The 26,069-nt window shown below is 44.9% G+C and overlaps 1 protein-coding gene across 2 annotated transcripts in view; it reads right to left on the minus strand.

The window, feature by feature from the left end:
• Positions 1–23,145: 23,145 nt before the first annotated feature.
• Positions 23,146–26,069, minus strand: part of IGSF11 (immunoglobulin superfamily member 11) — a 102,436-nt gene continuing 99,512 nt past the window's right edge. For both annotated transcript variants that reach the window (XM_027681467.1, XM_027681468.1), the window contains exon 7: positions 23,146–25,974. In XM_027681467.1, the coding sequence (XP_027537268.1) occupies positions 25,524–25,974 (451 nt within the window). In that variant the 3' untranslated portion in view covers positions 23,146–25,523. The remainder of the gene's footprint in view (positions 25,975–26,069) is intronic.

The following is a 26,069-nucleotide window of genomic DNA, read 5'->3' on the forward strand; positions in this document are numbered from 1 at the left end:
CTTTTACTGCCACACTAGCAGCTTTTTACAGGTTGAGCCAATATAATTTAAGAAGATAGCAGTTCCTGCTGTTTGTTACAGCCCTTCATAGGAGAGGACTACCGTAACAGTTGAGACCTAAAAACACTCATCTAAGCATGCCTAAAGAGTTGTAGCCTTTTATGCTGTTCCAGCCAGGTCTGCCAAAGACACTTGCCTATACTCTCACTACCACCTCTGTCACGTGCAACTAGTCCCAATCAAGGGACATTGCAACACCTCACCTTTCATTCCCTTGCCAAGTTACAATCCAAAATGTTCATACAAGTGCCTAGATTTGCCCTTGGCAGCATAAATGGAGAATGTGGCATCTAAAATGGGTTCTAAAATAGCCATCGCACTGAGCAAAGAGAAAAAACGAACATTGTACATAGTAACCTTGAAGGACAGAAGACCATCCCTGAAATAAAATGATCCTGAAGACACAGCCCATAATCTGTATACTACAAGGCAGAACAAGGGTATATGGTCTACAGCTTCTTCTTTCACATATCTCTGTGTCATTTAAGCATCTCCAGTAGTCTGGACATACCATATCACTGTAAACCTAAACATCACCTGTCTGCTTAGTCGAGGAGCCATGAGGACACCAAAGAGAGGAGTGTGAGCTCATGCAGTGGGAAGGGGGACAGCACATAATGGGGGAAAGGGACACATGTGTCATATCCCTTTTTCAGGAGTTCAAGAGGGTATAAAGACACAGAGGTGCAAACATTGAGAGCAGTCCCTGGTGTACATGTCATTGAGGTCACCCCTCCTCGCCCTGTAGAAACACTATCTCTACCTTTTACTCTACTTGCCCCTTGCCCCTTCTCTGCCTTCCAAACTGTAGCTTCTCTCAGCAGAGTTTGAATCTCTCAAAATCAAGGTGATCATACTTCCCAGACACTGAATCCTGTGTAACCACCACATTTGCTACAGCACAGTATCCTGACAGCGACATCACAGTGAAAATCATGTACTAACAGCTCTTGTGTAAAACATATTTGTTAATAATACTGCACATCAGTTTTGACTTAAAACTGAAGCTTGCCTGCGTTTGTGCAGCCTCTTTTTTTGTGGTCACCTTTCTCAGTGCAAGCTGTTGTTCTCATTGCCACCTTGTTCCTGATCTCTCTTTTCCCCTGCTGCTTCCTCAACTCAGTTTTGTGCCAAGTGCAGCCATAAACACATATAATGGGGTGTGTTCTTCATCACCTGAAACTCTCTCAGAGGTTGTCCAGGGCTGGGAAGTAGCTGAAGAAACACTGAGCCTCTTCTCTGCTCACTCAAGATGCCTCTTTTTTTTATTTCATTTTTTACTGGCTCTGCTTCCTCCTTGCACCCACCTCCTTCATCTCTATGTGGGGAAAAGTAATCCAGTCTGAAATGCTACTTAATCGCAATTCCAGCCAAAACGTACATGAAGGCCCAAGGGAGAGTGCACGGCTGGGGCTGGGACTAGATCTTAAGGCATTTGTTCTTCTTTTTTCTGTTTGGCTAAAAGCTGTAGCAGTACATGCTGAGTGTCATGGCCAAACTGCTCCCCAGTGACCTTCCTAGTTCTTAGCTCTATTTCAAATTTTCCTTCTTCCCTGACTTATTTTCTTGATGTTACCCTTAACTAAGCCTTCTCTCACACCTGGCTCTTAATCACCCATGTTTTCTGCTCACCCTCCTGTTCCCCACTGCTTGCCTGTCTCATGCAGGTGCACTATGCAGCCACCTCATCTCTCACCAACCTACTTCCAGCCTGCTGTGGAGAATAGCAGACATCAGATATAGGCCATGCTCTGTGAGCACCTATAGAGGGGAAGAAGTGAGGATGCCCCTCCTATTCAGGTGACACTGCTGTTCAGGCAGCAGGTGGTACTTTGCTCATTGCCTGAGCCACTAGACTGTGGGTATTTGCATGCATCCCAGGGTACTTACTGGCATCTGGGTAGCTTCAGAATAAATAAAATTTGAGTAATGTGTGGGTCTTAGCAGCTGCAAGAGCTGGACAGCAGCTGCTAACTACATGGGAAAGTGACTACATCCTAGATGTTTCATCTTAGTCCTATTCTGGGCATCAGACAATGTGGACCATAACATGCCTCTGAACAGCTCACTGAAGAAAGCTCCCTCTCCTGACTCTAAAAGGAGCCAAACCCCTTCCTTACAATTTGTCTCCTTTGACACAGAAAGATGCTTGTAGGATTCAGCCTGACACATTTTCCAGCCTCACATCCGTTGGCACATATTTGCCCTGTCTTTGCCTCTGGCTGATGATGCCTCTCCAGCCAAGCAGACATATCAGCCTTGATAGGATGCCTGTAGTAAGTAGGCTTGGAGTCAGTTCCCTACAGCTGGGCAGCCAGCAGTGTTTGCTCAACATATCTGGCAAAGCAGAGTCACCCAGCTCTCAGCTTCTTTGTCTTTTTCTTCAGGTCCCATCCAGGACGTATCCATGCCCTATGCACTGGCACCAGGAATCAGCTCATTGGCAGGAATCTGCTACCTTGTGCCCACGGTGGTATCCCACTTCAGTCCAAGTAACAGCGCCTGGAGAACAAGGCTTTTACCTTAGTGCTTTGCAGCTTGATTAAGGTGAAATCTGATCTGCTGTTCTGAAGCCAAGAAATGCCAGGATGGCAGATGGCAGGGAAGAAAGTTGAGCAGAGTTCTTTGCTGGCATCCAGTGTCCTGGGAGAAACCAAACTGCTCCTGTAGGAGTCAACTACTAGGGTGAGTAAGGAGAAAAAGCTGCCAAGAAGTGTCTTATTCTGTTAGAAAAGTCAACAGTGAAACACTATAGAGAGATTAAAACACAAAATAATTACTTGATTTATTGAAAGTTAATGTCCTGGTCCCTCATTGACAAGGAAGAACCCGAGGGAGGTGAAATTGTTAAGCAACATAATTGCCCCCAGCCTGAGCTTAAGCTGTCCTCTTTCCTTTGAGACTTACACAGCTCAGAGAGACATGAGCCACACAGCAGAGGCAAATGCCGGTGAACACAAGTGCATCTCTGCTGGTGAATGGGTGTGTGAGGGTGATTGGGAAAGGGTCTGCCTGAGAACCTGACCTCCTTTCCCAATGCCAGCCACTCCTCTAGGCAGCAATAACGGCTGCACAGTTTAGTGTTTCTATCATGTTTGCACACATAGATCTCCAAGCACTTCACAGGAGAGGGAACTGTTGTTCTCTCAGTTCACCCAATGAGAAAGGCTGCAACGAGCAATTAATCTCCAAGACCACCCAGCAGAGAATCATAGTCACAGAATGCCATTAGCTCAGTGTTACCTGCTTCACTAGATTGCCTCTCTTTTGGAAGAAAAAAGGGCAAAGATGAAGCCTTACAGCTCATCAAAAGCCCAGAGATGAATGGGAACCAATGCAAAATACCAGCACCTGTACAGATTCAGAGAAGAGCAGTAAACATGATTAAAGGGCTGGAGAAATTGATTCCTGGGGAGGGAAAGAGAACTAAATATGTATAGCTGCCTAGCTATACCCAGAGGAGCATACTTAACCTGCTACAAGTATTTGATGTAAGAATAATTGTCCTGGGAGGAATAAAGGTCTTACAGCTATGAAGAATAGGGTGAAATTAAAAGGGTGGAGATTTAGCCTCTGATGGGCACACTCGATAATGGAGATGCTGACCTGTCTCCCTGAGGAAAGCCTGTTGCTTCGCTCGTGCAGAGTTGTCTGGGAGACAATCATTCTCTGGCACAGCAGTGGACTCTGGAGGTTTTCCCAGCCCTATTTTCCTGGTTTCTGTGGACCAACAGAGGCTTCCTGTCTCAGTAGCCTGTCACTAGGGGTCAGGTGGGGTTTTGTTTTATAAATTCTGAAGACAGCTAAGGGATTCCTGGCAAATCTGTATCACTGGAGAATCTAACCAAACAGCCGCCTGCAAAAACACAAAGCTCCAGTAATAATATACAGTGCCTCCAGCCCTCTGCTCTAGAGGAAGAGGCATTGTTATTCTTGTCAGAAAACCGAGGGGCTGAAATCTAGCATTTCTTGTGTTAAGGAAATGTTGCAGATGGGTCTTTGCTGTTAAATGTCATGATGGCAGAGCTCAGAATAATGCTAACTGAAAGCAGGAAAAAATATGGCAGCTGTGAGAAGAGGGCGTTGGGGTATATAGAGGAGGCTTCACCACCCAGAGCTGGTGTGCACAGGTTTTAGCCCACTACAGTGGCCCAAACCCAGAGTACTTTCAGCAAACACTGGCAAGGGCTGTCTCCTTGGAAGTGCTCACTGTCTCCTATTGGAGAAGTTACTCTCCCACCCATATCTAACCTTCATTTTCCTCTGTTTTGCACCAAGGCAAAGGGACACAATGGTTTAGGGAAAGAGCTGTCTGTTTTCTACACCTACTTTCCTCTCCTTTTAGGCTTGTTCTCATACGCAAAGGAAATCTACCCTAAGGCCATGTATGTTTTTCATTTGCTTTATGGGGAGTTTCTCACTTGCTTTATGTACAGTTTCCTGACCCAAAGTGCATGTGCACTGCTTGTCGAGGCTGACTTCACTCTATGTGTGGGGCTCCACATTTACTCTCAGTAATCTTCAAGCATTTTTAGGGAATAACAGTACAAGATTCTGCTTTGCTCTGCTCTGTAGTCCTCGGCCCAATAAATACTGAGTTTCACATCAGATACAGAAAAAATATGGAGCTGGAGCAGAGATTGAACTGACAAACTTCCAGTTTTCATCTCCTCTGACATCATTAATGTTTCCAGCACTATTTTCGAAATATTGTCTGATAAAAGAGAGGCCACGCAGATGGGTGCTGTCATTAGAAGACAAAAAATAAGGCTGTGATGGCATGCAAGTATGAGAAACCATGAAGTGAGAGGATTTGGATTTAGGTTTCCCTTAGGCTTTCAATACCGCATCAGTATGAGTGAGAAGCAGGACTTACCATTTATTTACTTTGGCTAGACACTAACTGGGATCATATTTTCTTGGTAGAGCATTGCTTCTCAGCTAAAATAATTGAGACTAAAGCAGTAAGATGGCCTCTACAGGGCCTGGATGACCAGCCCTGTCTCTTCAGGAGGCCAGTGGAAATTTTCCTTCAGAGCTCCCCATGGGAAGAACTGCAACATATCTCACCTAGGCTATTGATAGCTTTACACAGAAGATGCTTCCAGACTGTGTAGAGACAGGCTAATGATTCTCTATCCTTATTTTCTGTCCCTCACACATCAGGCAAAAACATTATTGGACTTATTTACAGTAGTATAAAGACTCATAGCTCTTTTTGCCCATGTTTGGTGACACAGTCACAAATATCAGGGCTGGATGCCATGTCCTCTTCCAGCTGCAGCCAAGAAGACATTACTGCTTGGTCAGATCTGCTGATCGAGATGCTCCTGAAAGCAATCCCTTCCCCATTTCAAGAAGGACCTGGTTTAGCTTTAATAACAGGTCATTGCAAACTTTGTTCAGATGGCTAAAACAATTTGCTGACAACAAACACACCTCAGGATGTAGGTATCAAAAGAAATTTACCCCAGGCAGGAGGGCCATGCCAGAGATCTGAAGTCAGTGAGCCCTTCACCTGGTACAGCGGCAGCCAGGAAAGCATGAGTGATTGTGCCTTAGTGTGAGAACATCTGGAAATCAAGGCTTATGATTTCAGGAACATTGGGAACAGGGGCTGGTCTGCTGTAACAAGCTTCTGCAAACTACTTGCTTTCTTCCTTCCTTCCCTCTTTTACAATTCTTTCTTCAAGTGCAGGAAAGCCAGCCCACCTGGTTTGCAGAACCTGTCACCAGGCCTTTAGACTGGAGGAACAAGCATTTCCTTGTAGAATGTCAGCAGTACATGTTTCTGGGAGACTGAAGGGCAGGTGGTACTGCCTTATAAATCATCTAAACATGCCTGGTGTGATAAATGCCTGCTGTATTTTGCATAACATCTGGGACAGCACAGGAGAGACCTTGGGGGTTGGGAAGGAGCAGAAAGTGAATGTTTTCTGAATGTTATGAATTGACAAAGACAGAGATGGTGTCACCATATGGTCAAAGAAACAGTCAGAGATGCCCAGTCCTCCTCCTCTGAGGGGAAAGGCAACGACTGGGGCATGAATGCATAGCAACCAAAGAGTATTCATTCTGTTTGGTTTTGTCAGGATTTGACAGCATTAAGAATAGTGGGGTCTCTGTGGGGCAGGCTGAAAGGACAGAGGGAGGGTGAAAGAGGAGGAGGAACTGTGTAGCATTCAGATGGACCGGTGTTAATTCCCCTGGGGTTAAAAGAAGAAAGATCGGGAACAGCATAAACCAGCATGGGAAAGAGGACTTCCAGGAATTGCTAAAACAGTAACAGAGATCAGGACAAAGAAGGTTTAAGGAACAAATCTGAAAAACAGTTTGAAGCCCAAGCATGATTTTAACACCTTAGTTTGACCAACTATCTTTAACCATCTCCACCTATTCCTGAAAAATAAATGTGATAGGAAATCTCTTGTCACAGAGGACACCTCTTCAACTGTCTATGATTCCAGCCCTCCTCCTAACACCTAGATCCTACTACAACTGGAAGAGAATGCACTGGAGTGTATTTTCAATAGGCATTTGAGAATATCACTTCGCACAGCCCCAGGGAGCACCAAGTCAATCTTCTTATCACACTCTGTGTGAGTGGATCTTTCTTCTTGCATTTGATACCAGTGCTCCAACCCACATATGGAGCTGATTGAACCCCAGGCAAATCTGGAACCATAGAGGAAAAAGGTATGGAGGAACTTCAGGAAACCATCTAGTTTATCCCTTACCATGAGGTAAGATGAGAACTAGAACTAAATCATGTATGGCAAATAGCCACCTAAAGCTCTTTAAAAGTTTTCCCATGGTGGAATCTTCCCATTCTCACCATGCAACACATTTCAGTTTTTCACTATCATGGCCAGTTTATTTCTAGCCTGAGTCTTCCTTGCTGCAATATAAGCCCATTATTTCTTATCCTATCTACCATGAATGAGAAGAACTGTTTACTGCCTTTTTCCTTTCAGCAGCCTTTTATAGACTGTTAACCCCCTTCCCTCTCTGGCCTTCTTTTCTGTCGGCTAATTTACCCAAATTCACTCAACATTTTTTCAGACATCATACTTTTCAGAACAAGTATGATTACTTTCACTACTGCCCTGTGGACTCTCTTTCCAGGCTCCTGCTTTATTTAAGGGGTAGTGCTGGGGAAAAAAAACAAAAATTAAAAAAGACGTGCCCACATATTTCCGAGAATGGACCTTTGGATTTTTTTCTACAGATCCTAAGTCAACACCATGTTTTCACTGGATTATTTTCTCTGTATTTGTCTTCTATTACTCTTTTGTCCCTTCCCAAAGAGGTTCAATGTAATTCTTGTCTCTTCACAATGCACTAGCCTCTACTGTGAGGGCCTGCCAAGGCCCTGCTCCTTTTAGTAAAGGTGGACTTACTCATGACTTCACAGTGCCACACACAGGGCAGTGGACGAAACAAGGGTTTGTCAGCCCAAGCTTAAATAAAGGCAAAGCAGCCCAAAAAGACTGCTGTATTGTCTGAATGTGTATCCTGTTATTGAGAAATTTACTTTATCACCAGGTAAGATTTAAGGGTAAAAGAATACATTCACTTAAAAACATTGATTTTCAATAATGAAAGTGAGTCGTAAAAAGATAGAACAGTGTTATTAAGATCATTCTTAGCTTAAGAATCCTCTGTTGTGACTTCAGCGTAGTTTACTTCAGACTCTATTTCTCTAGATGAGTCAGAAGTGAAAGAAAGTGTTTGCAAGATGGGCACTTCCAGGAAAGTTGCTTTGCTATGCATTGTTTATACCAAAATAGAGTGTTATCATTGCTGTAAGTTCTCTTTTTTGACATCTGAATCATGCCATGAAATTAATAGACTTCAACAGTAATTGTACCAGAGTCAAACGTCTTGTAATGCTTTAAAACCTTCATGCATTTGGAAATGTCTTCACAGTCAAATCAGGGCCATTTATTTCCTGAACTGTCAACATTACTAAAAGCAAAGAAGAACAAAAGTATGAGCCAATGTACATTTGCTCTTACTGTCTTTGTTTCTATTTCTACTGCTACCATAAACAAGTCTGCAATGGAACATGCTGGATTAGTTAATCCCTGGATGAACCCAGTATCTGGAGCAGACCAGGGAGGAAATAGGGCAACTGAGCCATGGAAGGTAGATGAAGGGGTGGAAGAGGGAGCAGGGAGCAGTAACAGAACTGGGACATGGAGCAACTAGGGCCAGTGATTGTAAGGGAAGGAAGGTTGAGATCCACCTTTGATAATATTGTGAGAAACAGAGGAGCAGCACAAATTAGCATCCCTACCATGCGGTTTATTCCCTGCAGACACTTGTAATGAAATGCCACACCATATATGTTATTAATCTCCAATGGAATCACATTGTTGCCCCTATAACATTTCTTCACATGATGTCTGTGTGCAACATGTATCTCCTTCAAACTGGACTCAGTTTAGAAGCTTTCGGTGGATTTGGGGGAAAAGAGCAAAAGCAGGATGGGCTTAGCAAAAAGCTGTTCACTGCACCACTTGAAAGTGCTTGCAGAAGTGCTGTCCAGTTTTCCAATACAAAATGGAAACATTTTCATTTTTATCCTTCATCAACATTTTCTGAGTTACCTTGGACTCATCGTCAGACAAGATTCAGAAGTCAGCTCCACCTCCAGCTTTGCCAAAGTGAAGCCAGTTCCTGCTGCTGCAAAGGAGTGGTATGGAGCAGTTTCTGTTGCCTGTGTCATGCAGAAGCACAGAGCTGGTCCCAATCCATACTATTCACCAGGGAAATCAGACACTCAAGGCTGCTAGCAAGCATTTGGATATGTGGATAGGAGTCAGCCAAAAGGGCCCTGCAGTAGGAGGGGCCATGCACAGTAGGATCAAGCTGGCCTCAAAACGGGGCAAAGCAGCATCTGGAGGACCACCAAGGAGAGGACAGTTAGGAATACCTCCACATGAACCTGAAAGCATATTCATTCAAGGTGTAGTCAGTGTTTTCCCAGTAGGACTTGTTAGTTTTGGCACCATGTAAAATGCAGTGGAATAAAGGCATAAAGTCATGCTGTACCTGGCTGCAAGGAATTTCTAGGAAGATGAACATTTAGTATCTTGAATATATAAATACCTTTCTTATATAACAAGGTTTGAGTTATGTTTCTTAAAGCCTTGGTGAAAAAAATCGATCACAGCTCAGTCTCTCAGTGAATATTCTTGCAGAAGCAAAATGACTTTCTTATATGACTGCCATGCATAAGCCCTCCACCCCTTTTGTTCTCAGTACAGCAATCAGCAAGAATGGCTGATTTCAAGCCTTAACTTCTGCTCTGAGGAGACCAGGGATACTGCTGGAATCCAACAGTCTTTTCCCAAGCACAAGCCCTTTACCAGGCTCCCTCTGCAGCAGGTGACATTAACACTTTTCCATATATTCATTCTGAAAGGTTTTTGTTTCACAGACTATTCACTGACATATAGCTCCCACAGCTAATCTTAAAGTGCTTTCTAACACCATAAACTATACATGTTACAAAGATTAGAGCTGAACAAATATTTCACTATAAATCATTTGTTCAATAAATTTCATATTTTTCTTTTATCTATTTGTGAACTGTCTGAAAACTGCAAGTCAAATTCCCAAATTCATTCATTAGTCAAAATTGCCCATGAATTTCTCCTGCAGATAGTTTTTACCCTGCAGGCCATTCATGGACAGTTTGTTATGAATAGCCTCAATTCAATGCTTGGTTAGTTTAGCTGTAGCAGTCATGTGGATGCATCTCTGTTCTGAATGAAAATTCACTTTCAAATATGAACCAGTATTCACAGTGAATTTCTCCCTCTGTTCACTTAGCCCTGGGAGGAATCAGCCTAGTCCATATATCAGGGAGGGTTAAGCTGTCCACATCAGCGCAATGGACCTGGAAAGGAGCAGAGCGATGTCCAGTTGAAATTGTTCTGCATAAAGGCAGGATGGGAATACTTCACTGCGCAGTTGTGAAGTGTCAGAGCTGGTGTCCTCACTCTTTCCTGAAGGGTGACCACCAGACATAATTAGGACAACGGCCACATCTACAGTGCAGCATCACTTTATGTAGCACAAGGATGTATGTTCTCCTCAAGAAAGATGGATGCTTTCTCCTTAGCTTTCTCATAATGAAGTAACATGGGTGAGTTCTGAGTTACATCCAGACCTAGTTTCCTCCTGCCAATCTGCTTTCCAGTGGGTTAGTCCATACAGCATGTTTCCAGGGTGTTTGTAAGCATCCTTCACCTCTCTGGAGAAGAAAGTAATGTGTTACAAACAGTAGCTTGAAGTTTGAGCTACCATTGAAGAAGTCTTCAGGCTTCTCCTGTCCTGTTATCTGTCTCCAGCAGATGTTCTTCTCATCAAATCACCGTGCTGCAGAGTGCCGATGCCAGTTCTGACAAATTCAGCTCCTACTCACACAGGGGCTCTAAACAGCCACCCAGCTGCACCTGCTGGTCCTGCTTCTTCATCATCAGCATGCCAGGGCAGCAACACCCTAAAAATCTCAGACAGTTAATGACAGGGATTATGTGTGTCTCTCAGTACCACTGGTGTGCCCTTCGGAAGAGATTTCGCAGGCTGATAAAACATTGTGAGACTTCTCTTATTTCTGAGGTTTGAATTTCTCTATGTGGCTATTTTCATAATAGAGAAGAAAATCCAGAGGCCTTTTCAGCTGAGATTTCAGATAAATAGATCGACAGTTAGGGGAGAATAGCAAATGTCTGCAGTTGGAGAAAATGTTAACTTTGAGAACCTCAAAGCCAGAAGAAATAAAATAAGGTGATGTGGAGAAGGAGAGAAAAAATAGCCAAACCCAGTAAACAAATGCCAAACCTGAAAGCTTTTCATTTTATGATGGAAGATGTTTTTGTTCTTTCCCATGAAAAGCATACCTTTGCTGTGAAAATATTGCATGAAAATATCATATGATCTTTTTACCATCTTTCCTTTTTTTGCCAAACAGTTTCAAAGGTCTACTGCAGGCTGAATAAAGTATAAACATTTTCAAGCTTCATTTGAAAGACATTTGCATTCATTGTGCAAGAAAAGCCCCAATGCAGACCCCTCAGAAAGCACACACACAAAAAAATCCCGTATCTAGACCTGTATTACCTTGAGCTTTGACCACGAAACACATTGAGCCTCAGTCTATCCAAGACGCTGCTGCCATTATCCTCTCCGACACCTTTTGCTCAAAATGCCTCCACACCTTCCTTCACCAGTTCTCTTTCCCCTTTGCAGTCCATTTGAAGCATTTTGCCCTCAACAACTCATCTTCCACCCACTTCCCTGTACTTGTGTCTTTGCTCAGCTTTCTAGTAGCACCTTTGCTGAAGCCTTTTGAGTAGACAGTCTCTCACCTCTTCCAAAGGGGTCCTGTGACCAAAGATGCATCCCTGATCCCGTCTGTGAAGCTGTTCTTGCCATTCTACAAGTCTCTCCCTTGACGAGATTTGACTTTCCAAGGTCTTCCCTCAGACACCTCCTCTCAGACACCTGCAAGCATTCCTCTGCTCTTCTAAACACACAGATGTTACTGAACAGGAAACTACAAAGGCACACGTGAAATGTGCCCTCTCACTCTTCTTACTGTCAGTCTAGTTGCATCCTTCAGAAGAGCAGACTCTAAATTCCTTGGAACAACTGCCATGGCCTTTTTCTATCTTTAAAAGTTCCTACCACTTTTATCATGATAAGAAACAAACAAACAAAAAAAATAAGCAGTACTTCACCTAGGATGAAAATTAGATGCCGCTTTGTATTGCAGCAGCAGCTGTTAAACAGTGAACAGCAAAGCTGCATCTCAGCAGGGAAGAATGAGAGGGAAAAGCCTGTAGCTGGTTAAAACTACTTTGGTAGGAATTTATGGAGGTAAATATTTTACCTTTATAACTGTAAAATTTCATCAAATTCATGGGGTGTACTTGCTGGGACACCATGATACCTGCCCAGGTCATAGCTGTGAGTCTTGTCAAAAACAAACAAAGCAAACTAATCTGCAAACAAAACACATGACATTTTTTAATAACTTGGAAGAAATTGTGCATTCCTTCAAAATCCCACTGCTTCCCTCTCTGTGTACTGCCTGCTGCCACCCCAGCCTTGGAGCAGCTCAGCACAGCCCTTCATCTAGGCAAGCCCTCCTCTCTACAAAAGCAGGAGGGTGGTGGATCCCAGCTGGAAGTGCACCTGCTACTCAGACTCCTTCACCCCTCCCCAGGAAACCTAGGGCATTTTTCCTCTCTGACATTGGCCTTGGAAGACAGGAAGGTTGCACCCAAGGGTGCAGCAAATGAATGATTACAAAGCTATTATATTAGAAGGTGAAGGTAAAAAAGTGCATTGCTGGCACCTCTCTTATTTGATTTTATTTTTCCCCTCCAACCCTTTCCTTCAGAGCTATGTGAAACGATAAGAGTAGGGGAGAGATTTCGCTTAAATTAGGTTTACAAATAGCCCAGTGAATAGGGAAATGAGATGCATATGCTGCATGTTAAAGTGTCACCGCCACGCAGCCCGATGCGACCGGAGTTTGGAACGCAGCCGGGGCCCCGGAGATCAGGTGCAGCGCTCTGTCAGTCAGGAGGACGCCGGAAGGTTTCTGGAGCGGGGCTGCGAAGCGCTGGGTGCTGCTGCCCCCCGACGGTCCCTCCCCGCAAGCGGCGCTTTATCCCGGCTCCGGCGGCTCAGACCGAGCTGAGAGCGGCTCCTCTGCCCCCAGCTCCGGGGACCGAGAGACACAGCGACCAGGCCAGGGAACCGCGGGCAGCAGAGGTGACCCCGAGAGAAATCGTCATTTTCAATCGTTTTCAGTGCAGTCATGGTCTATTAAAAATGACAACTCGATGCTCTCCATTTATTCCCTGTCACTGAGATTTATTTTCTGTCCAAAAATTTTATTTTTTTTTCTTAACTCCCAAACTTCATCTGGCAGCTGAACATCAAGATCTGGTTTTGATACCTTGCAGTAAGGATATGTGTTGATGGTTGGAGCTTCTACCTTGGCAGCCTCAGAGACCAAAGCTCTCTGTCCACAAGGTATTCACATAGTACAGTCTGTCTACCTAGTATCATGGCTAGCTTCTTTCAAACACTGGCTCCAGCCCACTAAGCTCACACTCTTTGTGTAGCAAAAAGACACTGTACAAGCTCACAAGGACAACTAGTCTCCACATCCTGCCTGGTTTACTTGATAAGCCTGCTGGCAGGGGAGGTCAGGCTGTTTCATTACTCCTTTTATTTACTATCCTTGATGAACTACAGCTGACATGAAGGCCATTTATATCTCGTGTGCATCCCTTTAGAGGGGGGGAAAGTTTGGATGTACTGCTCATCATTTGGGGCTTGTACTCAGCATTTAGTCAAGGGATGTGGTTCTGCCTCTGCTCTTGTGAGATCACACCTGGACTACTGCATCCAGCTTTGGGACTCCCAACATAGGGAGGATTTGGACCTGTTGGAGCAAGTCCAGGGGAGGGCCACAAAGATGATCAGAGGGCTGGAACACCTCTCCTATGAAGTCAGGCTGAAAGAATTAGGGTTGTTCAGCCTGGAGAAGAGAAAGCTCCAGGGAGATCTTACAGCAGCCTTCCAGTACTTAAAGGCGTCTACAGGAAAGATGGAGAAGGTCTTTTTACAAGGGCGTGATAAATCAAGGGGGAATGGCTTTAAACTGAAAGACGGTAGAATCAAATTATATATTAGGAAGAAATTCTTCGCTATGAGGGTGGTGAGACACTAAAACAGATCGCCCAGAGAAGTTGTGGATAACCCATCCCTAACAGTGTTCGAGGCTAAGCTGGATGGGGCTTTGAGCAACCTGGTCTAGTGGAAGGAGTCCTTGCCTGTGGCAGGGGAGTTGGAACTAGATGATCTTCAAGATCCCTTCTAACCCAAACCATTAAATGATTCTCTGATTCATACAGAAGCTCTGCACCTTGGAGGCAGGTCAAACCCCAAGAGATAAGCCCATTACGTGGGCACCATTTTCACTACGAGGTGTGCTGCCATTGCCATTGAATTACAGAGGTGTGGACAAGACTAAGTTGTCCTCTCAAGAGATGGTAGAACAAGGTAATTGGGTCCTGGTGAGATCACTGGACTCAGCATCCTTACAATCTGACAGCCAGCCCCCTGAGTTCCCTCCAGAGACTCACACTGGGGTTAACTGGACCTCAACATGAAACTGGGAACATGGAGAGAGATGGTAGTAATGGGTAGGAGACAGAAGATGGATGAACAGAGGAAGGATGGGTGAGGTAAAGCCCACAAAGTTGAAAGCCAGAGTGAAGAAAAGGAAACTGGACAAGAGGCTTCGGCCACATGGACTAGAAGGGACAGGGCTAAAAATGGTAAGAAAAGGGCTAAAGATGGTAGGGGAGAGGTTAAAAAAAGGGGAAGGGTTTGGAAGAGAAGAAATAGACTCCACAGAGAGGGAACATAAATATCAGCAGTAGGAGAGGCAAAGCAGAGGTGGGGGACAAGAGAAAACTTCCTCTCTAAGGCAAACACCAGGAGGAAATAGAGAGGATAAATAGATGGAAGGGGGGAAGAGATGGACAAAAGCAGAGAGGCCTGAGAGCAGGAGGCTAAGGGAGTAAGACACTGTGCCTTTGGAACTTGGCTTGAAAAGACAGCTGTCTTGGGAATGAAGCATATGAGGAGGGACAGCACAGAGGAAGATGCAGCTGCCCTTGTCTGTGCTGTGGCTGTCACTGTGCAAAGGAACTATATTCACTGTGAGGGCTCCCAACAGCTGTTTTCACCAACTCACCTCTGAACACACTCCACAACTGCAAGTAACCAACATGCTGGGAAGCTGCAGCCACCCTGTGAAGAACAGCCCGGGCAACAGAGCTGATGCTTCTACCTGGTATAACGAAAGCAAGCTGTGCCACCAGTGCAGCATTGACAAAGTCTTCACAGCAGTTTACAGAGAAGACTGTTTTTTGTGCCATTCCATAGAGCAGCAATGCTCCTTCAGTCAGTGGGCAAGTCTTAAAACCCACCTGCTGCTCTCCAAACCCATTGATTGGATGATGGGTATTTCAAGGTCATGGCAACCAAAGCTTCTGTTTTCTATAGGGAGCACCAGAAACATGAAACCCAAAGCTTTCCTTTTTCTCCAATTAGCAAAAAAGGTTTATCTTTCCATTCAGGCTTGTGGAGGGCTATGGGGTCAGCTGGGAGCCATACCTGGGAGCGATAAGACTGCTAGCCAGGTGTACGCTAACCACAACTCTGCCTGTGGAGGTAATACACTCTCCTGTGCTTAGGGAAGCACTCCTCTGGGACTGAGTTTGCTTGGTAAAACCAGCCCCCCTTTCCTATCGCCTGGATGAAGCCACCAGGTTTGCAAGGGTTACTGTAACTGAATTAAATCCCTTCTTGCATCCCGTAAGAGCAACTTTGAATGTGGCTGGTCACCTACTTTAAAGAGCTGCAATGCCAACAGAGAGGAGGTGAACAAATTAGTTCAGTTCCTTGAAAATATAGGCTAGAGCTAAGGAAAATCATAGTCTCTGGATACAAGTTAATGAGAAGTACAGGATTCTGTATATTCCTATATACGGTCTCTGCAGCATCTGGCAAAGTTAACACTCAGGGCTGGCAATGTGCATATGGAGAAATACATAGTTTATCCTTAAAATATAAAACTCTTACAAAGCAGTCAGTCAAAACCAATGCTGGAAGCATTCCCTTTTGTACCTGTGCCTAGTGAGACTGTGGACTCTCTGAGCAGAGATCTTTAAGAGCAAGGTAACCATCTTTCAGCAAGGGATTAAATATAGTTGGACCTCTTAGGTCAGCCCCTGTGGGGGTTGTGTGCACATACGCATGTGTATGGGTGTGTAGATTAGATGGGTTTTTTTTAAGTCATCCTCAAGCCTGCTCTTTATGATTATATCAATTTTCCAGGTGGGGAGCAAAAGTCTCAGTGAAACTAAAGCTAATATTTTCACTCTCAGGCTCCTATGTTCAGATTAACCATTAGGTCTGCCTCTGACATGCACTCTAAGCATCCAGCTGTGGCCCCCCAGGATGGGTGTCTACTTACCTCAGGTAATGCAGCAAGTCAATGACAAGATGAGAGTGAAACCCAGGTCTGACTAGGACCCCAGCAGCACGTTTCCTGCATCACGAGCACCCGGTGTATTTGTCTTCATTTAATGTGCTATTTTTTCTATCCTCTTGAGTAATTTCCTTCCCTTAAAGGATATAAATCACATACCTACAAAGTAAAGAATTATTTAAAGAACATTTATATTTAAGCTCAAAAAGGAGTTTGAATTTAACTCCCTAGTGGCTGAGATGTGACTGGTTGTTGAATATAACTTGGCTTCATTACATGAAGATGTTTTATGGCTTCAATACCAGCTGGCCTGCAAACCAGTGTTCCATACACTGGGGTGCTACTGTGGGTGAATACCCTTGCTGCAAGTTAACTTAATACTGCCTTCATTCATTTCCCCTAAATCAAACTGCGCTGCTTTCAGCCCCAAAGCCCACGTCAGGCTTTGCCCCAACTTAATCAGTTTAACAGCTCCATTTCATTGTGTGCCACTCTCAGGTGGAGGCAAGGTAACAGAGATTTCTTTTTACTTCTCTAAGTCACACCACAATTTCATTTTGTCCCTGATCTTATTGCTGATAAAGACTGGGGGAGGAAATGCAGGAGTGGAACCATTCCCAATGGAATAGCATTGACTTCAATAGTATTGACAGTAGCAAGTTTTAAAGGTAATCTGTTAGTGGGAAAAGAAATACTCTTCCTGCTTATTAAGTACAGCTTAGCAGCAGAAATACTACCATAAGTTTTAAAGGAATAATGAAAAGGACATGAAAGAAATTAATGCATTGGGAAGAATCATAATGACCATGTTCTAAACAACTTAGCAACTATTCTCTCACACTACTACCTTGTGCAGCAGTTGCATTTGTGTGAGGACTATTCCCTTTCCTCTGTGCTTCACTCTAACAAGCAATGGATTTGCTCTGAATAACACAAATCTAATGCTGAGATTTCCATTTATGAGAACTGAAATATGATGCAAAGGTGCTTGACCATTACATGTACAAGACAGACAGTCACTGATAATTTCCAAAATCCTTTGGAAAAGAAAAGAAAACATAAATCTACAGTCCAAGAATCCTTTGTGGCCAACAAAAGTAATTTAAAACTCGCAGAGACTGATTTGATCAATTTTAATGCAGACCTCAAACTCCCTGCTCAGAAATATGACACAGCCGTCAGGCACTGCAGCTCCTTTCCAGCCAGAGGACAAGGAACTTCATGTCACTTGAAAGAAAGGTTAGACATACTGTGTATCTGGTGTGTGCTGGGGAGAGATGGAGCCACAAGATTTATATCAAAACTCAGCTGAAAGGCTACTAGAAAAGCCCCATGGGCTGTATGTTCTTGATTTGACTGACAAGAACAGAAATGAGGGCATGACATGGAAATCCTGATTATGAGCTGCAATTCAAAAGTAAACAGTATTTGTTGAGTAGCTGAACTTTGAACTGTGATTTGGACCATTTCATACACCATCTTTAGTAAACACAAATCTGGAACCAAGCTCTGATTTGTGATATCCCAGGAGTCCACTTCCTGGGCCTGGAGATGGTTCTTTGAAAAGTGAAAAGCTTTGGAATCTTAGTCACATCCAAAATCTATTAGGGTCATGTTTCCTATTTCCCATCAACATGTAGCTGAAAAGAAAATCAAACTTGGGAGGTTTGCATTTAATCACCTTGCTTTTTGAACCAAAGCCTCGCCAGACTTGCATGAGCAAGTACTTTGCTCTCGTATCTGACCCCAAATTCCGCATGACCTTGATGTTGCAACTAATCTGGGCCCATTAATGAGCGTGGACATGGTTGCTGGTTTCACAAGGTCAGTGCAGCCTTGAATCCTCAGAGCTGGCTGGCAGGCACATAGTTAGTTTGCAGTGGCTCTTCCACTGGGTGCTCTTCTAAGCTATGAAGCCCTGCCCTGACGTGGAGGAGCTAGAAAACTCATCCAGGCAGCTCCTGTCAGCCTCACAGGGCAATAGAACAAATTTAAGTCAGTTGTGAGCCCATAAGAAGTTGAACTGATGGATACAGCTAAATAAGGAGGCAGCAGCTCTTTACACAATTTCTATCTGTTCCCTAGCATTGCCCATGTCCCAGCCCACTCTCCATTCCCCCTGCCTTTGAACCACAGACCATCATAACAAGAGGAGGAGCAGGGAAGCTAAAGGCAGGCTGTGGTGAAAACCATTTGCTTCTGGGACACAGAAAAAGTACTCAAGCCTCTTCACCACATTACAGCAGATACCACAGTACTGAGGGCAGATCCTAAGTAACAATCATAGGAGATAAAAAGGAAGAGGTGTTTATACTCAAGAGGCAGAGAACTTTGTTCTTGCAGGACCACAAGGGAAAAAAAACAACCTACGAGCCAGTAAGGAGGTGCAGCCTGGTGCAGACTAACTGAACAAGTGAACGGGAGTCGATGTAGTTCTTCATCCCTCCAGAGGATGTCATCATAGAGCCACCAAAAAGGGCGATCTTTGTGACCCAAATCTGGCAGGAGAGTGAGTTAAATGACTAATGTGCCGCCGCTCTTCGGACAATAGCCCCAAACCTCCCTGCTTACTTTCCCAGAAGTAACCAGTTTTCTCTAGCCAATGTGGAACTGGTGGAAGGATAGGAAATGCGGTGAAACCCACCGTAATTTGGAGATATGCAACAGGTTAGCCTGGAAAACAAACAGAATGTGTGCTCTATGTGACTTCACTGAGCAAAGACATGGGGCTTTCACGTGATTTACAACCCTGCTTTCAACCTGTTTCAGTGTCCCTGAGCATGGATGGGCACGTGGAGCACACATTCACACACAAGGAAGATGAGGAAACAAAACTATGGACATGGAGATTATGTTCACAGATAGCAGGAACAGACTGCATTCTGCAGCCTTGAGCAAGGGCACCCAGGAAAGCACTGGTGGGAGATCTGTGTGCTTCATCACCCTGTTCACCCATTCCTGTTGTTTGTGTCACAAAAAGGTAGTCTTTGATTTTGTACATATTTGTCCCTACAGCAAACCACAGCCAAAAGAAAGAAGCACTGGTGACGTCCATGGCACATTTCTGTAATAGTTTCTATCCCTAATGAGACATCTTAACTTTCAGAGTCTAAAGTCACACTGGCTTTTCTGCTAATTCTATCCACTGCCGCCTTTGGTCCTTCATGTGGGTCACAGGGGCATACATGCCTTTTCCACAAGGCTCAGTCCAAGAAGAGAGGAGAGAATCCCAAATGGAAAGGCTGCACCAGTGATGCTGAGCACTAAAGAAGAGTCTCTAGGCTACTGTGCAACCTTAGAAACTGCCACAACTTAAAGAAACTGCTGCTGCAACCCAAATCACACACCTTTTCCCCATCTCAGGTGTCCACACGGACAACAACCTGGTGATTGCTTGCCAAAGGATCTGGAAATCTTTCAAGAAAAATAGCTACCTGAGAGAAACTCTGCAGATATTGGTAGTATCCAGGAAGGCAGACTGTGCAGATCAGCCATTGTACCAAACACACTAGGTTTAGATACAAGCAAGGTAAACTACAGAGCCTCTGGGCTTTACTGTATTAGGTCAATGTTTCTCTTTGTGCATGCACCACATCAGTTTTCCCATTAAAGTGTATCAATTAAGTAATCATTAAGTGCATCATTACAATTAAGTGTATCACTAAAGTCATCATCCCTTCCCAAGTATGATTTAATAAGGCCAAATCCAGGACCTGACCCAGATTGCATCCAGTCCTAAAGAATCACTTGCCAGCCAGCCATGCAAGCTGCATCTTAATCTCTCTTCTTTGCTGCTATTTCTTTTTAGGGGTTGGGTTTGTTGGGTTTTTTTTTTCTTGTTTTTTACATGGATAGATTAAATTTCCTGCCAACCCACTTTCTCATTCAAACATGTTACAGAGGAAGTGGGAGGAAGGAGGAAATCCGGAACAAACAACAAGCAGAAAATGGCATTAGAAGGCTTAGTGAAGAGTCTGATCCTTAGCCATGCACACGGCCCCATTCCTGCACATCAGCAATGCTCTCTACCGCAGGGAAAGGAAAAGTGCTTTTTTATCTGTCCTTGTCTATGGAAACACATCAAAGAAAATATGCCAGAGCCCCAGAGTCGGGAAGTCCCAAGGCTACCAAGTTTCTCCTCCTAAAAAAACTGCATTCACCAATCCATGCCCGAAATTCTTGCCACCTATTATCTCCCACTCCCCTCCATGGCTGCATAGGTGACCCAAGGAAACCTTTCTCTGCACTGCCCACCAGCTGACAAGAGCTCTGAGCTAGTACTAAACCTCAGGAAATGCCTTTCATGTGCACTCCCTTGCTTAGGAGCTCAGACCTGGTGATTCTCGGTAACACCCTCCAGGCACTTGCATTGCACCGAGGCAGACATGGAAGAATGCAGTGTGGAAAAAAAGAGCCACAGCCTTTCACTTTCCTTGCTTTCGAGGCTTGCTTTGCCCCTGATGTTCACCTGCTCACCAGCCAAGAGAGCTCAGTGAGTTCAGTGGCATTGCATTCTTTATGTCAACACCCATATTCCTGATCCTCTTCAGCACATCTTGCCTTTCTTGTGGTAAGAGCAGAACTGTAACAAGGCCACAGTGAGGGAACCCCAGCTCTGCTGGCATCAGGAGAACAAGCTGTAGGCAGCATGGCCAGCGGCACTTGGAAAAAGCACAGGGAGAAGATCAAGATACCTGACAACAGCTCTGCTCCAGGCCTCCCTTTAACAGAGGCCATATGTTAGTTATGAGTTAATGTGAGGGCCTGCTGGGTTTGCTCAGAAGTGAACTTGTGAAAGGCATGTGCTTCCTCAGTTTTTCCTGTCGTGGAAATGTTCAAGACCCTCATAAGAAAATCTGCTAAACCATTTTGGGTTCACTTGGTGTTGGCAGACACACACACAGGCTCATCCACTTGCTCAGAAACCAGTGGTGCCATGGCTGGGAAGATCCTGGTTGGAGTGAAGACACAGAAAGGCACTTGCATGCCTTAAGTAGATGAGACTGGGATGCAAAATGTTGCTTCTAAGAAAAATCCAGTAACCTGCAAAAACTTACCAATGTACTTGACAAAACCCTGATTATCCTGAACATTCTTCCAGTATAAAAACCATTTATTTGATTTCCTCTGCCCAGTTCCAAATTGATCACCCAGTTACCTTGGACCTTGGTGTCATCTGAGGTACCCTGTTTTGAGGTACTCTTCATGAGTGCCTAAACCACGATGTAAGGAGGATTGATCTCCTGAGCATTCCCTGTCCTCATGGGGAAACCAGGCAGTCTTGGACAGGACACCATCTGTTAGACTGGCTTCCGCTGGAAACTCATCTGTGCTCCAGCAAGACTGTGTTGAAGTGCATGCATCTGACTAATTTTGGGTTTTTTTTAGTTCAGATGAATCAGCAGATACAAGTCCAAAAGCTGTGTAAGTTAAAAAAAAACTTCTGGCAGTTTACAGACTACATTTCCCAAATATTTTAAATTGATCTCTCCTCTACAATAACCTCTAAAAAGATGTCCACTTCTAAAGTGGGAAGCATCCTCTCATAGTTATTTCTGTCTCAGCACTCAAACGTACAGTTAACCCTTGTGTTAAAACAAGTTCCCCTCTCATATTCTTTGGTGGAAGTTGGTATAACTGACAAGTACCAACATTTAAAGTAACATCCATGGCACCCACTGATGTGGACAATTTCTACTACACAGATGGGGTTGAAGATTGTCAGCAAGCTCAAGCTTTTCAGTGCTTGAGTGACTTCCACTTACAGCTGTAATAGCTTGAACCTTTGTTTGATTTTTAATGATAAATTAAAACTCTGGAGCACTACTAAGTTATCTAACTGATATTTTTTTGCTAGATATTTGTATTGCAGCAATGCCTCACTAGGTACAACTTACAGATTAAAACTCTAGCATACTGGGTGCTGCACAAACCTAGTAAACTATCCTGCATCTTAGGAAATTCTGCTATAGATCAACAGAGACATGCAGAAGAATGATGTAAGGGACAAACCAGTGGCAAGGAATGGATGGTATAGCAGAATACTGACAGTGCTATCATGGGAATAAAATATAAAGATGCTATTAATGTCACATCAAGATTGCACAGTCAAAAGATGAACAATGGTAACACTAAGATTCCTATGACAACTTTCTGAAAATGGCAATGCAGTCTTCTTATTTACAGTAAGGTCCATAGCTGAAAACACATTTACAAGAGTATTTTAAAGTAGATGTTGAAAAATGAGAACACAATGCATGTGCAGCAGGGCTGAATTACCATTGCTGTTGGATCTGTAGGTTTCTTGTTTTAATAATCACTCTCTGATTACCTGGGGGATTTTAGAGAAGAAGTAGGGAAAATGAAAAGAGAAAATGTTAAATCTTTGGCAAAACATTAGGTTGCCCTAACTAATAATAACCTTCTGGTAGCAGCTGTTGATACAGACTTATGCCCTGAAAGTGTGAATGCTCAGACACTGAAATCTCCCGTGCTCTGTCTATGGGGATCAGCACTTCTGTTAAATTCCTGACGGTTCCCCCCATCAAACTTATCCAAAAGCCCAAGAAAGTCAGTAATTGCCTTAGATTTTGAATCTGGTATGGACATGCCATTTTTTAGATTGGAAAATCAATATACGAGCAAAAGTTAGCCATTTTAAAAAAAATTTTCTAACATCACTCAAAGCAACGAAGGGTCTCCTCTGCCAAATGACAGAAAATAAAACTTACCTTTGTCTAGAGAAGTAGTGACCTTCCATGCCTGGGAAATTGTACCTTCAAGGGCAATGTGTCAGACTATTATGAATGAGTAAAACAAGTCTGTAGTACCTGGGCTCACTACCAAACTGGCTGGCCCAATAGCATGCAGCTCTTAGTTGCACGGTCACTGCTTACTGCCAGTCAAACCAAGGATGAGTATTAATAGCCAAATTCGTTGTAGTTACAAAATTAGACAGGGGGAGGAAAAAAGCAGCAGCAGGCAGTCAGAAGTCCTTTTTTTATATGAATAAAGTTTTATTGAATTTTATACAATTAGAAAGAACAAAGAAAGAGGAGCAAACAGTCTCATGGAGGGTAGGAACCAGAAGAGCTTTCCCAGTAGAGGAGGGCGCCTGCTGAGGGCAGTGTTCCTGTAAATGTCACACAGGGGTTGTTACAAAAGCAGAGAGAATGTGTCTGAGCTTTTCTTTGTTGTTTTTTCTCCCCTCCCACGTTAGGGTTTCTAAAGCCACTCTTCTTCCCCCGTCAATCTTACCACCCAGCAGCAAAGTGAGCAGATAGGCAGGAAAGAGAACTGCTCCAGTGAAATGTGTGTGCACACATAGAGCAACTACTACCTGCCTGCACCACTGCAGGGGTTTGCACCCATTCCACCCATTCTGGATGGAGTTGTGTAGAGGGGGAAGGAAGGGAAGTTGGATTTCTCTCTTTTTTTTTTTTTTTTTTTTTTTTTTTTTTTAAGCAAAGAAGGCACAAAATCTCAGCCAAGTTTCAAACCTAGTGCTGCTTGGGAGCTTCCAGCCTCCCAAAAAGCCAGTGTGTCCATATGGGAACCCAGCCCTCACCTCTTCCTCCTCTTCCTCAGAGTCTGTGCTTTCATTTGAAAGGTACTGCTCAGGTAGAAGGCCCTGCCCAAGGTTTGTGCACTGCTAGGGAAAGTAAAGCCGTGCCAGGACAAGGAAAGTGGGGATGAGGAAGAATCTGTTGGCTTAAACAGACCCTTTTTCCAATGTGAGAACTATTGAAAGTCACCTGTGATTCCCCACATTGCTTTTCCAAGAGCAGACCTGTGAGGGCTCTGGTGCTTTTGGAGGTGATCATTGCTTTTTCCTGTGCAAAGGTTGGTGTTATGTGGGAGGGCCAAGACATCCATCCAGACATGGCCTCTTCGAGCCAGTGCTCTCTAGGAGGCAAAAACCCAGCCCTGAGTCCAGCCCTCCAAATGGCGTCAGATTCCTTCAGAGGTTTCAACTCTTGGCTTTGATTAAGGCTATTTAGTTGCAATAGAAAAAAGTAGAGATGCCAGCTACAACCACCTGCCTGACCGCAAGGAGATGGCAGAGCCACTGGCAGATGCCACCAGTACCATGTCCCGGGACATTGAGGGAAGAAGGGGAGGCAGAGATATAGCATGTGGGCCTCCATTAAGCCTCTGCTTTCTAAAGAAAGGTATTTGCATACGAATCCTGCCAGCCTGTATGTGCACATGGGAGAGCAGAAATGAAATCTCTGATGCCTCTGAAGGCCCCAAGCCTGCCATGTGCCCTCCATGCTGGCCAACCCTGGGTACCCTGATGAGCAAAACCCACCAGGCAAACATCAAAGCTGGGGTTTGAAGTCACTTGTCCTAAACCAGAGTAGCCCAGGGGATTGGATGCCTCATGAACCTGCTTGGTGCTCTACCACACCACCTGGCTTCTCTCTGCCTCCTGAATAACCCCAGCAACACCCCAAGAAAAAAAAAAAAAAGAGATGCAAGCCCTATAGCAGCAGCAGCAGCGACACGTGGAGTGTCTCAAGGAAAGATGCTCACATGGCTTCATCCTCCACAGCTATAAATAGGGCTCTGGTGGCATCCCAACCTAATGCAGGAAAAACACCCAGCCTGAGAAGGACCTGCATGTATCTGTGTGTGTGTATGTGTGTGTGTGTGCATGTGTGTGTGTTTGTCTGCATGTATATTGAGGTGGGAGAAGAACTGCAAAAAATAAAGACAAATTCTCCCCAGTCCACACCCTAACCCAACCATCCCCTTGACCAGGCTGCTGGCTGTGCCTTCATCTCGCTCCTCCAGCCTGTCTCCCATGCCCCCTCAAATCAGGCCCCAGTGCACTATTCTCCCTAATCTGACAGGCAGAGCCAGGGCTATGGAGCGGGAGCTGGGGCTGCTCAGCCTTCCCTGCCCGAACGCAGGCTGTCGTCCTCTTAGAAAAAAAATAGCAATAACAACAGAAAAAAATTAATATATATATATATCTCCCCGAACCGCCCTGAAAGACCCAAATGGATGGAATCAGTCCCCAACAAAACCAACAGGAAATAAAAACAAAAGTTCCTTCCAAGGTCAGGTCCAGGTACGTATCCCAGCTGGGGCCCAGCAGCCGGGGAGCATGTCCCGCCCTCTCTGCTCCTCTGGCCTTGGCACATCTGTGGTGTCCATCAGCAGGAGGAGCTCCAACAGCTGTGGGGAAAGCGGCCTGGACAGGGCTGTCCCACCAGCTGGCAGTGGCCTCAAGCGGGGAGGACAGGGTGGAGAGGTTAAATGTGTGCCCCCCTTCTGCCTCACTGCCTTTCAAGAAGGTGTAGGGTCTCTTCGCCCCACCAGGTATGAGAGGCTCCTTGCTCAGCTCTCAGCAGCTGACACAGTCCTACACAAGGGAGCCAGCCCGGCTCTGGGCGGGCACCATGACGGGAACAGCCCCGATACGCTCCAGCGTGGCCTGACTGACTGCATAGGAACGGGTGTGTGGCAGCCGTGGCTTCCTGCTGACTGAACCATTGCTCCGGATCACCTCCTGAGGGGACGGCGCTGTGCTGGCCGTCACCACCAGTGTCTTAGGGGGAGCCGGGGATGGGTGGCCGCCATTGGCATAGACAGGGCGGGCACTCGTGCTCCCTGAGCGGGAGAAGGGGGGCTGGTGAGCATCGTTGCTGTTGCTGAAGCGAGTGAAGGAGTCTGTGGCGTGGTTGGCTTTGGGGTCATTCCAGTAGCGGCTGTTGTAGGTGTTGGAGGAGGTGAGGGTGTCGTTCTCTGATGAGGACGCATCAGCATGGAACGTCTTTGCGGCAGAGGAGCATTTGGGTGGCAGGTCATCCTCCCTGGGAAGGAGAAGGTGTGAGAGCACGTAGAGGATGCTGCCTCACTAGCCCAACACCGCCCCCACCACCACAATTCTGGGGTGAAGGAAAGCACC

Source organism: Neopelma chrysocephalum, unplaced genomic scaffold, assembly GCF_003984885.1.
Source record: "Neopelma chrysocephalum unplaced genomic scaffold, ASM398488v2 Primary Assembly neopelma1_60, whole genome shotgun sequence".
Taxonomy (NCBI): domain Eukaryota; kingdom Metazoa; phylum Chordata; class Aves; order Passeriformes; family Pipridae; genus Neopelma; species Neopelma chrysocephalum.